Source organism: Schistocerca americana, chromosome 3, assembly GCF_021461395.2.
Source record: "Schistocerca americana isolate TAMUIC-IGC-003095 chromosome 3, iqSchAmer2.1, whole genome shotgun sequence".
NCBI lineage: Eukaryota > Metazoa > Arthropoda > Insecta > Orthoptera > Acrididae > Schistocerca > Schistocerca americana.
Window position 1 is genome coordinate 122,741,524 of NC_060121.1, and position 14,868 is coordinate 122,756,391.

Here is a 14,868-nt window from a genome sequence, read left to right on the forward strand (position 1 = left end):
TCTCCATCCTGTTCTATAGCCTTCCTCCAGTGCAAAACAAGGGTGTGTATGCTCTGTCAGTACCTATCGTTGTTCTGGTAGTGGAGCTAGTGCTTCACTGTGTGAATTACCTCCTCATTGTCCTCAAAATCTGGGACAAGTGGGCCTCCCTCTCAGCTTCAAAACATTGCAACAAATCAAGACAAAAATGTTTTTTCTGTGTGATTTGTGATCCACCATTAGACAGTGCAGGACCCATCTTGCACACGCTTTTGAATATCCAACACTGCAGATAATTGCGACCACAGTTCCTTTGCTGATTGACAGATGCAGCACCAATAGCCAAGTCATAATGTGTATATCCTTGCAAATGACAACATGAGCTCACTGCAACATGTCAGGTGTGACAGCTGTGGATCGTCTCCACTGCAAATTGTGGAGCTCGGCCAAACTGCCTTCTGAAGATCTCACCCTCCATGCCCAGTGACTAACTGTACTTCTGTTGGCAGCAGATGCTCCATAGACATTTAACAAGCATTTGTGAATATTCTGCACAGTTTCTTTCTTTACAGTGAGAAATTCAATGATGGCACTTTGCTTATAATGTACATCACCTGTAGATGCCATTTTGAAACTGGGCAACCCTCATATGATGCTACATACAAAAAAATTTGAAATGAGCAGAAGCTACACGAATCTGTGCTTCCAAAACTTCAGCAAGCTTGCTAATGAATTCCTCATAGGGTAGGGTTTGGGGCTCTACTTGAGGGAACAACTTCTGACATAGCATGAAAATTGACACTTCTATCCAAGAATAGAAGAAAGAGCATTGTGAGTCACCCGTGATTTTGTTCAAGTTGAATATGGCACTCCATTCATTGCTCTTACTTTTCATTTGGCATTCTGTGCTGCTTTTTTTGTTGATCACTGAGCTTCCACCAGTTTACTTATGGTGTTTAGCAAAGCCTGAATATGTTGGCTCTGAAACTGAATAAGATCAGTGAGTATTTGTTCTCCAGAAATTACCATTGCATACAAAATTTAAATCTCCTCAAGAGTAGAGATAACAAATTAGGAACATGGTAATAATAATGAAAAAATGAAGATATCTAGACTATCTATGCTCCTGGCTGTTTGTGGGAAAGAAAAACTTGAATTAATTGCATCAACATGGAAAGAAATATTGATTAGTGTAGTATGCAAAGACATCACATTTTCATAGAAATGTCTGTTGTGTCTGTCAGTATAATGAGGTGGATAAACATTCTAGAATACATCAAACACTCTAGAAGGATTGAAACTTAAATCCATATATTTACAATATATTCAATATGCATATGCATGTTCGTATCCAGTAGCCCCCCCCCCCCCCCCCCCTACTGCTCTCTCTCTGTTCCACTAACACTGGATTTACAGTATTGACTAGCAATGGTGTCAAACCAGAGTTGTAAGTTCTCTCTGACTTCGTGCTGCATCTCAAATCTCACTGCAGTGTTGCCTGCATGCTTGATATTATCAGACAGTAGTCTAATGATAAGCCAGACATAATTTGAGGACAATCTGAAGTGGAGTGCTGAATGTGTTGCCTTAAAAAGATGCTTGGCTCAGTCACATTTGCAAACAGTGAGGTGATGTGAAGTCACCTTCCTCTGGTGCCACATGTAGTGACATCTGGCAGCATCTGGAGACCCCTCTGCAGCACTGGTTCATTGCAGCCAATTTAAAAATTTTTCAATGAAAGTGAGAGTGACACTTAACATGCTGAGTGCTGGCAAAGAACACAGCTTCAATACCACAATTAGTATTTTTAATAAGTGGTAAACATAGTTTTACAGTGGTTCTGAATATTATTTAGTAAGAAACTATCTTCATTTCCTTCACTTCTTTTCCTTCTAGAAAGGAAAAAAAAAAAAACAAAAAAAAAAAAAAAAAGCAAAAAACAAAAAAAAAATAAAATAAAAAAAAAAGTAGTATGAGTCCTCCCTTGCTTCCTGTTCTGATCAGGGTACAGTCTTTAATTACAGTACTGAAAAACAGATATTGCATTGTAATGGGAAAGTTGCTTTCATTACTATATTCCTGCAATAGATGCAAATTTTCCATGAGAACTGTTATAGTTACTTAATTTTTATTCTTCTCTATTTTTTTTCTCAAAATGTACATCACACACTTTCGCTTGGCGCCTATCTTATTGATGAAAGTAAGCTGACTTTGGGCACCTTGGAATGTTTACTGTCACTGCTGATTTGCCTAACAACATTGCTCACTAGGTCAATGATATGCTGATGATGCAATACTAATTACCACACATCAGAGAATTTCAGACCTGAATAGAATTACAAAAGAAACTTTTCATATGGACTTGGGCTAGTTTACAACCAATTAACTCCTGTGTAATCCAATAAAACCCAACAACTGCTGATGAGAGTGTCAAATGAAGTAGAAAATAAGTCAGTAAAACTTTTAGGTGTTTGCTTTGACTCCGAACACTGCTGGGAAGAACATATCAATCACATATCTAAAAAATATCTCAGATGTCGTACTTCATTTTGAAACTTAGAAATGTAGTGAGTTTGGTTTACCCTAGAGTGACATAGTTTGGACTACTCAAGTGACATGTTTCATAAGGTCTGATTGTGTCAGGATACTTCTCTCACAGCAAGAGTATGTTAAAAATACAGAAAAGTGTTACCCATAATGTGTAAAACAGGTCATGTGGAACACTGTCATCCTCTTTTTCCCAGGCTCAGAATACTCACAACTACAAATTTATACATCTGTGTATTTGTGTACTGTGCTTTTTTTTTTTTTTTTTTTAAAAAAAAAGAAAAGAGATCAGATTTTGCTGATTGGGGAGTGGAGGGTGGGGTGGGGGGTGGAGGCGGGGGAGGAATTAATGAACACATCAACCAAGGCACAAGTTAGCAAGAACTTGTGCCTTGTTTGGTCTATGGATCTAAAAGTTTTTAAAATTAAGTGGTAGTACAGATGACTATCAGATCATCCATTTTACCATTTTAAAGAATTCTTTGAACTCCCTGAATAGGTTATTAGCATTCAACAATTTCTCCTATAGTTTATTGTATTATTGTGTGCTGTGGTTATGTGGTGTATAATTATGTCCTGTATACTCTGTCCAATTATTAGAAATTTTTCTGCAGTGTATTTTATTATTTACATGCTTAATATATGTACTGAAATTTATTGACATTAGTTTCTTTTATTATTATGTACCAGTAAGTGTTACTATGTCCTGTACTTTACTCCAGTGGCAAAGCCTATTTCACGCAAAATAATCAATGGCGAATAAAAATTCTTGATTCAACATACATGGCAGTATTGTGTGCCATAGCAATAAGTGAATAGTGTTATTTGTGTGTGGCGTTGTGTGTAGTGAGTCTCACTATTAATTACAAAAATCAGTAAAGAGGCTTTACCAGTACCTGATCCTTTTTAGTGGCTTGCCATTAACTTTTGACACATTAAACTGTTACATGTTCATTCCTTTTACAAGATGAAAACAGGCTGACCTGGAAGAAGGAGGTGGGGCTTCTCCAAGTAGCTAATGTACTATAAGCTGATGATAACTTCTGGTTCTAGAATTCCTCCTTACAGGTGCCAAGTTAAAGTGTGCGATCAGTACCTTTTACTGAAGAAAAACAGTTTAAACTTCAAATTAAATTCAGCTGAGAAGCTGCTGGTTGGTAATCATGATTGGAAAATTTCATTGTCTGAGGTAGTCTCATAACTCTCTGTAGCAAATACAAGGGGGAAAACATTTGGTTAAACTTATGACAACAAAACAATAAACACAACAAAACATGAGTTTTCATGTCATTTAAATGGTAACTAAGTAAACTACCCAGTAAGCATTTTGCTTAGTAAATAAGAAGTAACTATCTCCACTCTTCATTTAATAAATAAATAAAATGGATTACTTATAATCAACGATTGATAGAATAATTATTCAGCTTTGCAGAAATGAAATTATCATTTCCCAGAAGACAAAGTTTCTCTTGGCCACTTATCATAATCCATACAATAAAATGAAGAAGTACTAGTAATTTATCCCAACAGCAAATGTTGTTTGTTGGCTACTTGAAATATCAGGAATTTCCAATGCATGAGTATTTCGTGGAATGAAGCATCCTTGTTTTTAGGTCATTTTAATTTTTGTTTTATAAGAGGGGAAAACCAGCTACTGTTTGGATAACCTTTCTTATCTCTCATGGCGCCTGTCTAGATAAAAGTCCTGTGCTTCACACAGTATTGTTATTATAGAATCTGGATAGTTAGCAACATCACTTAAGATGTAAGTACGTTATAGAGATTAGAGTTTTCAATAAATTCTGATGATTATTGCACCCATCCCTTTGTTTTTCTCACTTTCTTTGCACAATTTTGCTGTGAATTTAAGAGTAGCTTATAATTCAGTCTTCTGATTTAATAAAAGTGTCATAAAAGTGACTTACATTTGTGCATGTGATAATTGAAATAATTGAATAGGATACAGCTGTAATAGAATACACAATTATTTGCTTTAAATGTTACACTGCTGTTTATCCTTGCACAAAATATTATGAATAAAAAAGTGAAGATTGTGTGTTTAATACAGACTAAAGACATTGTCGTTATATTCTCCATTCATCTGTATGGTGCATGTGGTAAACATATGAACTCATTGAAATACGATTTCACTATTATTATTGACAAATGGATTTTTTATCATCACATTAACAAACTTAGACTTAAGTTGCTTAGAAGTGTAACATTAATATTTTTTATAATGTAGGAAGCACCTGTTGATACTGTTCTTGGCCGTACTCTCTGCTGGGAGTAATACTGTTGATGATGGGGGCTGTATATGTGATGTGAGTCCTAGCGGTCACACAGCAAACTGCGAGTACCGTAACTTAACATCTGTGCCTGACTGTGTTCCCCATGAAGTCCAAATGCTCCTTGTCTCAGGAAATCCACTGCTTTTAAATAAAGAGACTTTCCATCGTTTTGAAAACCTGACAAAACTTATCATGCGAAAAGTAAGTATTGAGTACAACCATATCTACACATTTTGTAACAAATTGATTCAAGTTGTGTTATGACAGTGCTAATTGTATTATATTTTGTATAGCAAATAATAACAACATAGATCATAAAATTAAAAAAGTGTTAAATTATACATCATATTGGAATGTGGAATCAGTAACTTACACACTTAAACAATGAAGCAGCAGCTAGACACTGCATTAATAAATAACTATAATTGAACTATTATAAACTGTTGCTCACTTTTTTTTTAGGGGGGGTGGGGGTGGGGGGGGGAGTTGCTTTCATGTTTGTACTTCCTATCACTAGTTTAATATCAACATACAAACACTGATATTTATCATATGTCAACAGTTATCTATCCTGCAAGGAAAGAAGCCTAATTACAATGAACACTGTTAGTTGACATGCATGTAACAGAATCTTCAATTCTTGAATCTAGATAACCAGATAATTCCTATAAAGAGCAGTTTTAAGTATTGTTTGACTTTATAGAGATTCTCAATTTCTTGTTTAACATGTTGTGGATTGTTCTGAAGGGAAAGTGATTCTGAACAGTTGGAAGTATTAAGTGAGGGAAAACATTGAAAAAGAGAAACTTTTGTTGTACATTTTGGCACAAAGACTAATATTGTTTGTAAAATTATACTGAAAAATTGTATATTTGTTACAAACAGTAAAATTCCACCTGCCATTAAGAAAAATATACATTTTATCAAAATAGTGGAATCGACTTATAACTTGATGAAATTCATTGTAATGATACAACAGATTTTTTAGAAATTTGTCAACATTGTTCAGGAAACTTGGAACTTCTCAATATTTCAAAATTATGTATTAAATATGCCAGTTTGTTTTATTGTCTTCAAAAACAAGAGACCTTCCTGAAAACTGTAGTGCTTGAAAATATTATAAGAAAGAATGATATATTTTTATATTACAGTTATTCTAATTGGTTCCTTTTCTGTCTAAGTAATATTCACATTTAGTAAATCTTAGTATGGTAATTATTGTACTGGGTCTCAGTCCAAAAAACTAGAATTGAATAGGTAAAGTTGCAAATAAGAGGCAAAGACAACAAAGGTAAATAATGAGAGAAATTAACTGTAAAAATAGGACTCAGATAATAGGATGCTTATAACTGTTATCCTCTGAAAATTATCAGAGAACTCCTGTAAATTCTAAGTTTGCAGTAGTACTTAAACAGCAACTGAATAATGTGACTGCAAAACTAAAAGCACTCTTTATAGTACCTGCATTCCTGGCAAATGTGTAAGTTGTCAATTTAGTCTTTCGAAATGTGGATGCAGTAAAACAATATCTTTGATGATAGCTATTATTGATATTACCTTCAGATACAAATTACGAATCAGACCATACATTGATATTTGGGTATTCTCCATATAATCAACCTTGTCAACATATGAAATGGAGTCAAGCTTTATACTGTCATTCCCAGTGGAAAGATGCTAGATTGTTCACTGAGAGACCTAGTGTGATTGTCGAATCATTTCTTAACTGTCATAATTTATTCTCAGTTAAGGTAATTGGATAGATAAAAAGTTTACCCACCAAGCGACGGCAGGACACACACATAGAAGAAGGTTATAATTATGCAAGCTTTTAGAGTCAGTGTCTCTTTCTTCAGGCAAAGAGTTGAAGTGGAAGGAAGAGGGATGAAGGAAAAGGACTGGAGAGGTCTAGGAAAAGGGGTAGATTTTGGAAAAGTAACCCAGAACCACAGGGTAGCAGAGACTTACCTCTGATCCAGGGTTCTGGGTGATTTTTCTGAAATCTACCCCTTTTCCTAGACATCTTCAGTCATTTTCCTTCACCCCTCTTCCTTCCCTTTCACCTCTTTTGCCTGAAGAAGGAGCCACTGGCTCTGAAAACTTGCCTAATTATAACCTTCTTTTATGTGTATGTACTGGCACCACTTGGTGAGTAGATTTTTTATCTATCCCATTACATTAATTGTCAAAAGTCGATTGTGTTCATTGTTATATTTTATTCTCATTTATCACTGGTCCCACACAGTAACAGATCAATAAGAAATCATGGAAAAGTTTTGAAAATTACTGATGTCTGCCTTCAGGATTGGGAGCTCATATCCCACCCATGTACTGACTACAAAATATTATAAATATTTCAAATATTGGCTCAGGGCTTATTCAACTTAACTTTATTGTCTGCTTTGCTTCCTTCTTTTGGTTATTTAGAATCCATAAGTGTAATTAGTTTGCCTACAAACCATGTTAATTACAAAATACCAGTAATTTCGGATTTCATTCTCATTGTTCCTTTGTAAACATATACTCAAGTACTAACTTCCTGATGAAGTAGGTGAAAAAGCTACACAAATAACTAAAACATTCATACAATCTGTGACAAAAATATGTTGGCACTCTTGCATTCATTTAGTTCCAGAGTAATTAAGATCCTTAGTCAAAACATTATTACGGAAATAGAATCCCATATTTAGACAAACTATCCAGTAAATCCTTTTTAAAATGAATCTCCCTCTGATATTCAGTTACTCAGAAGTGCAAATCTTTAATTGTAATTTACGAAAATCTAATAAACAGCAGTAGCTAATTTCAGTTTTGATTAAGGAAGCTTGTTGTAAGCCATGTAAGGTCAGACTGGTGAATTTGAAAGTAGCCAGTATGGGAAAATGTACCACAGACGATGCAGTATAAGTTAAAAGTGAGAAAATGTAATGTGATTTGTCTAGATTTCATGTCCAGGAGTTCATTCAATTATCCAGTAACTGTTCTAATTGCTTAATGGGACATAGAGTGTGTAATTATTATTATGGACTGTGTCAAACTTCAATATTGCTCGCTATGACAATAGGATCACACTGTGAACTGTGTTATTTCCAAATGATAATCCTGTGCACATTTTGTTCATATCTATTTTAAGGATGGATCTGAAAGACAGTGAATTAAGAGTTTTAATTTCGGATTGTGTTAATTTTGTAAAAAATGTTAGTTTACTGCACTCGAACAATCACATTATAGAACATCAGCTGAGTTTAGTATATGGGTATCCATTTTTCTGTGCATAATTTAATTAGATGAGACTCAATCTGGTTGTTAACAATAGTTCATTCAACATCTCAGTGCAAGTAAACTGGTTGAACTGTAAATTTAGTGTAGTCTACATGATTGACAACAGCCTACTTTTAACCACCAACTTTTCAGCCAGATTTGTTGGGGGTGCAGCTGCTGCAGGCATATTTGTGTAGGGAAATACTAGCCTATAGGTTGTGTAGCACACCACAACCTACATCTATTTCTACATCCACAAGGAACAAAAGCACAATCTTAACAAATTAAGAAAACTTTACATATATCTGCTGGTCTGTAGGCACTACTGGCCCAACTCTCGCTAAAGTCCTCTTAATATAACGCCATTAAATGCCATTTTGCAATAGAACACAGCTTTTGATGGACAAATATTTACTTAAAAACATATCATTAATATCATTCTCTGCACTCTGTTGAAAATGTTCCCCCTAACTTGATTATCAACAGTAGAAAAACTTCACATTCTGTCTGTATGTATAATGAGTTGTTCCTCTCCCATGAAATCTGCACTTATCTGTAGGTAGTGCACCGTGGACAAGGAGACCCCTCTTGTATTTTGATAAAATATGCCAAAAGTGGCCAGAATTTTTACAATCTTACATCACTGGTCTCAAATAACTGATAAAGAATTCACAAGATGTGCATTTTCCTATCCACAACTAGCAAACTCTATGTTTCTTTTGCAGAAATAAACTGCATTTTCTTTCTGTGGAAACTGTAACTTCAGTACAAGTCTTAAAGTATGTAATTTGTAATCATGTTTCTAAGGTCTTCATCCTATAAGATTTGACTGTCTCTTTTGCTGTCTGTATTTCATAGGAACCAAAACTAGAGAACAAGCAACCTCATCTACCAGGTGGCACTTCATGCCATATGAAACCCAAAATCAAACAATATAATTTGTGTATCTTAAGTCTCACCACAGCATTATTCATATTGAATAAACAGATCTATATGCTAAACAAATTCCCATTTCAAGGGAAAGCAAGCATAGTAGGTTTTTTTCTGTTAATCATTAGAAGTATGAACTTACAAAAAACAGGGACCCCTAAGAGAAATGTTAGCAACAGTTAGAAAGGATCACCCTATGCATTGAATGTGTATTTCTGAAGGCCTCATTCAACATGTTAAAGAGACAGCACCACCAGCCATTTGATAAGTATAGCAGATGGAATGAACAAAGCTGTGATCTGGGCTTTGACGCCACACTTAGAATATTCCAGCAACTGGCAGACAAGATTGAGAAGACCAGTCATGTTCATTTATTTATTTATTGTATTTTTTTTTTTTTTTTTTTTTTTTTTTTTGCATGGAGACACCAACTGGTGTCTTTTGCAAACGTCATAGAATTTTAGTACAGTCATATATACATATGTGATTACATATACATGATACAAATGTACCATTGTACCTAATAAGGCACAATATTGGGTGTTACATCGTACCTATTACAAATATTCAGATTTTACACAACTATATATATGTATATATAAACAAAGATGATGTGACTTACCAAATGAAAGTGCTGTCAGGTCGACAGACACACAAACATACACACAAAATTCAAGCTTTCGCAACAAACTGTTGCCTCACCAGGAAAGAAGGAAGGAGAGGGAAAGACGAAAGGATGAGGGTTTTAAGGGAGAGGGTAAGGAGTCATTTCAATCCCGGGAGCGGAAAGACTTACTTTAGGGGGAAAAAAGGACGGGTATACACTCGCACACACACACATATCCATCCACACATATACAGACACTTAAAGAATATAAACACTTGTCAATCAAGAAATATTTCAGCTTCACTTTGAATAAGTTCCCTTTGTGGCACCTTATAGAGCTCGGTAATCTTCTGTACCATATTTGACCACTAATGCATGGACTATGGTCTGTTGTTTTTAATTTTGTTCTTTGTCTGTAGTAGCAGTCTTTATTTCTTGTATTATAGGCATGCATATCAGAGCACTTTGTGGCTTTGTTTTGATGTCTCACAAAAAATATAATTAATTTGTAAAGATACAATGAGTAGACTGTGAGGTATTTATGATGAACAAAGATTTCCCTGCATGAATCTCTATACCCTAATCCATGGATAATTCTGATTGCCCTTTTCTGTAGGGTTAATATTCTGTTCATACGTATGTCGGCAGCACAACCCCATATCTCTATCCCGTAATTAATCTGTGCAAAAATGGTTCCATAATAAATTGTTTTTAATGTCTGATGTGGGACTACTTTTGATAACTGGCTGATTAGATGTAATGAACTGCTGATTTTATTGCATAAAAATTTGACATGGCTTACCCGTCTTAGATTTTCATCTAGGTGAATATCTAGAAATCTGCAGCCTTCTGTGTCCACTGCTTCAATTCCACCTATGTCACTGATAGAGGTTTGGTGTGAGTTTGTAAGTTTAAATGGCAATAACTGAGATTTACTGATATTAACTTTCAAACCTTGATCTTGAAAATAAGTAGTTATTTGACGTAGGCCCTCAGTTGCTACCAACGTTAACTCATCATTTTGTTTACCAAGAAATAACAGTGATGTATCGTCTGCATAGGTTACCAATTGGGAGTTGAAAGGTTGCTCTATATCATTTATGAACACTAGGAAAAGGAAAGGGCCCAAAATTGAGCCCTGGGGTACACCTTGCGTGACTGTCTCATATTTGGACTGGAAATTAATGATCTGATTATTGATTTTGTAAGTCAGCTTTGTACACTGCTTGCGGTTAAATAAATATGTAGCCAGCAATTGCATGGATGCAGCATTTACATTGTATGACTCAAGTTTACTTAAAAGTAACTCATGGTTTACTGAGTCAAAGGCTTTAGTGAGGTCTAGAAATATGCCAGCTGTTTGCATTCCTTGATCAAAGGCACCATACATTTTGTGAAGAAATTCCGTAATTGCTGTGATAGTACTATGATCATTTCGGAATCCATGTTGTGTGTCTGTTAGGAACTTATTTTTCAAGAAATAGTCACTAAGTTGTGTCAGCAGCACAACTTCAAATACTTTGCTGAAGACAGGCAGGAATTTCAACAAAGCTCACAATTTGCAGCATTGTCCACAGAACTGATCATGGCCTTCCAGTTCTGAGTTAAGTGAAAGGCTTCAACCAGAGACTTCAAGGATTCTGTGAAAACCTAGGCTCTGACTTCCCAGAGTTGCATCATAGAGTTGTGAACAGGGCTAAAAGTCTCATGAGCGCACTCCCTCTGGAGGTAATTTCTGTTTTCACACAAGCAATAACTCATACACACCACTTAAAACTTCCAGGCTAATAGGCCATGGCTGATGTACAAAACTTTCTCCTAACATTTTTATACAGTGAACATAGCCAGTTAGCCTGAAAGTTTTAAGCAATGTCTGTAGCAGCCATTAAAGCTTACACTGTATGATCATATTACACACTTTTGGACTTGGAAAACTTTAGGTTGGTTTGATGAGCTATCCCCAACAAATGAATCTGTATGCATTATGGAATAAAAGGGCCTAAATGAAGTGTGTTAGCTTTTTTTAAAATTTTTATATTACCCACATCTGACAACATTTGGCTAGGAATCATTTATTTGCATCTATGAATATATCATTAACCAACGTTTTTAAAATGTAGTTGACGCTGTTTGCTGTCATGTTTGTGTTTATCATCTGCAAACAAAAAATCTTGGCATTTGATAAAGTGCCTGACTAAAGGATGTAATTCCCTTGGTTTATATTGGACTTTGATTATTTCTTTGGTAATCCATTGTCTATGGTGACCTTGCTTTTTCTGAGAGGTTGTTTTTGGAATGCAACTTGAAAATGGCACATTAGTGTGCTAGGAAATGAATCTTACTTCTCAGTTGTGCCTTGTGCTCGAACAGGTTTAGTACGACTTTTCCTACCTCAGTGTAATTTTAAAACTGTCGTTTTTTATTGTTTTATAACTCTGATTTCTCTCTTTTGTACCATTGTTTTTGTTATAGAGCTCCTATTTTTGTAAATGTAACACATAAACCCATAATGTGTGGAGATTATTGTTTGCAGAACTTTTACACCACAGTCACTATTATCAATAATGGTGATAACAATATCAATGAATGTCTGGCTTCTATCAGTCAGTCTTGTGGGTACATTTACTATTATTTTTATATTACACTGTAATAATGCTTCTTTTAATGTTGTTTTGTTTTCGGCAATATTATGAAAAGGATAGATTGTTACTCTCCTTATAGCAGAGATGTTGGACACGTGTGTGAGCTATGTTTGTGACTGTGTGTGTGTGTGTGTGTGTGTGTGTGTGTGTGTGTGTGTGTGTGTGTGATGTCTAGTTTGGAAGTAGGCCCTCTGGCTGAAAGCTTATGTGTATAATGGCCTTTTTGTCATGCCTGTCTGTGACTTAGCATCTGTGCTGTGTGGTTAGTAGCAATCTATCCTTTTCACAACATTGTAATTATTGCATCCTGGATTTTCCATTGTTTGTTGGGATTTTGATTATTTACTGTTGTCTCCACATATTGCAATGTTGTTCATTTTAAACTTCAGTAGTAATTTTGTTAGTTTTGTTCAAAAATGTTGTTTATTGAATGCAACATGTTCTTAATGGGGCAAAATTAACAGATGTGTACAGGAGTACACTAAAGATGTGTTGTAGGACTGTTACTGCTTACAATATTGTGAGACTACTCACAGATGATTCTACTGCATACAGGATGAGTCACTAACTATTACCACCAAGAATAACTCTGAAATTATGATAGGAGCTGAAAAGTTTTGGGACAAATGTTGCATGGGACAACAGGGGCCATAATATGACATTGGTTTTTTGTTGCTAGGTGGGGTTGCTTCAGAGATATGAAGGTCAACTTTGTTTTTTTAAATGGGATTCTATAGTTTGGTACCTATTTTCTGATAACGGCTATCAAGATGAATCCAATGATGTGTAACAGTAAGATCTTAGAAGGTCAACAAAAGTCACAAAGGTGGCATGATCAACCATTTGCAGAAGGTTTTCGAAGTGATGACCATTGGTATCAATGCAGTGCTGCAATCTTCTTATCATGGATTAAGTGGTATTGCTTATCACTTCAGCACTTATCAAAGCACATGCTCCGACAATTCTCTCTCGTATATCATGCAAATAAGTAAATATTCTTCGAATACGGCATATCCATCTAATGTGCTACTGAAATGTAAACACTGTTCGACGGTTTTGCAACACAACACTAATATGGAGACTTACCATTACTTGTCCGAAACACATAGGATTCACATTCGAGGTACTTCTGGCTGGCGTCATTTTATGCATGGCCACTGCAAATTATATCTACCACTGGCCACTGCAAATCATAGCTACCAAACAAAACTGTGTTCAGTAACAGTGTAATAGCTATTGTTTATTATTATTATTTCATTTCAGTGATATTTAATTTGCTACAGTGTGTATAATTACTTAACATTCCAGTATATAAGGCAGTTTCTTTTGCAGTTAATAAACACTTAAACATTTGTTAACTTCTTGGTGTCATTTCAGCTTTTGTAGCAGTTTGCTATGAAGCAAAAAGCACAGGTGTGTTGCTTGTGCCCCTAATTTTCCCACAGCAGTCTGCAATCAGGGCAAGATTTCTTTCATCTCATCCTTTGCCCTCCATACCCCTCTCTTAAGTCAAGTTAAAGATCATGCATATAATAAAATGTGTAACAATATTATGAAAAGGAAAGTTGCTACTCATGATATAGCAGAGATGCTGATAATAAAAAATGAATTATTTATTGTACCATTGTGTTTGGAAATACTATGTGCCACAATTTATAATTTTGTAACTGCTCACATTTGATACAGGTAAATGGAGTAAACACACATCTGCCAGGGAATTTGTTTTCTGGAAACCCATATATAGAGTGGATTTCAATGGGTTGGAATAATTTAAAATCATTGCCAAACAACCTTTTTGCTGGCTTGCTTTGGCTGAAGAACTTGGATTTGTGGGCAAATGAACTCACAGAAATACCACTGGCTGTAAGGACCACAACATCTCTTGAAATTCTTACCCTGGATCGGAATAAGATTGAGACACTGGACGTCGAAATGCTGGCCCCACTTTCCTCACTTAAGAGGTATGTTATAGGTAACAGTCATTTCAATTAGAAGTGAAGGAAACAATAATGACCAAATACAAGACCTGAAATGGCTTATTAGAATTTGTCTATTAACAGTTTACTTTGCATGGTTTTTGTCAGTTCACAAAATTTAAGTCTGCGCATATTTATATTTTTCTAATAATTATAAACAATATTTATTGGATTAAAAGATCACACATGATTGTCTATCAACACATATACAGAAGTCATACACAGAAATTTCCACAGTTATATGAGTAAATGAACTCAAATGATTTCAATTTTGGGTTGATTGTTACTTTTTTATGCAATACAAACAAAGCACATTTTATAAAAGAAGCCTGATATCCACATAAGGTTTATCACCTTTTAATTTGTTCAGCAGTTCTTCTCCTTTTACTTACACACAATCATGCAGACTTACTCTTGATCCAAATAAAACGAGTTTCCATTAAACACTGTTTAAAAGCTTTTCTAAAAGTTATGTGTTATTTCAGTCATTTAAGTTATCATTGAAGATTATTAACAAATTTTATCACTTAGTAGGAAAGGTTTTTCAAGATTTTAGGTTTTTCCCGCTTTGGAATATGAGTGCCTTCCTTGTTATTACCTTATGATATGAGGGCAATTTGAAAAGTTCATGGAAT

The 14,868-nt window shown here is 35.0% G+C and overlaps 1 protein-coding gene across 1 annotated transcript in view; it reads left to right on the forward strand.

The window, feature by feature from the left end:
* Nucleotides 1–4,146: 4,146 nt before the first annotated feature.
* Nucleotides 4,147–14,868, forward strand: part of LOC124605851 (leucine-rich repeat-containing protein 38-like) — a 33,451-nt gene continuing 22,729 nt past the window's right edge. The window contains exons 1-3 of the mRNA XM_047137784.1: nucleotides 4,147–4,291; nucleotides 4,772–5,018; nucleotides 13,944–14,218. Of these exons, the coding sequence (XP_046993740.1) occupies nucleotides 4,290–4,291; nucleotides 4,772–5,018; nucleotides 13,944–14,218 (524 nt within the window). The 5' untranslated portion in view covers nucleotides 4,147–4,289. The remainder of the gene's footprint in view (nucleotides 4,292–4,771; nucleotides 5,019–13,943; nucleotides 14,219–14,868) is intronic.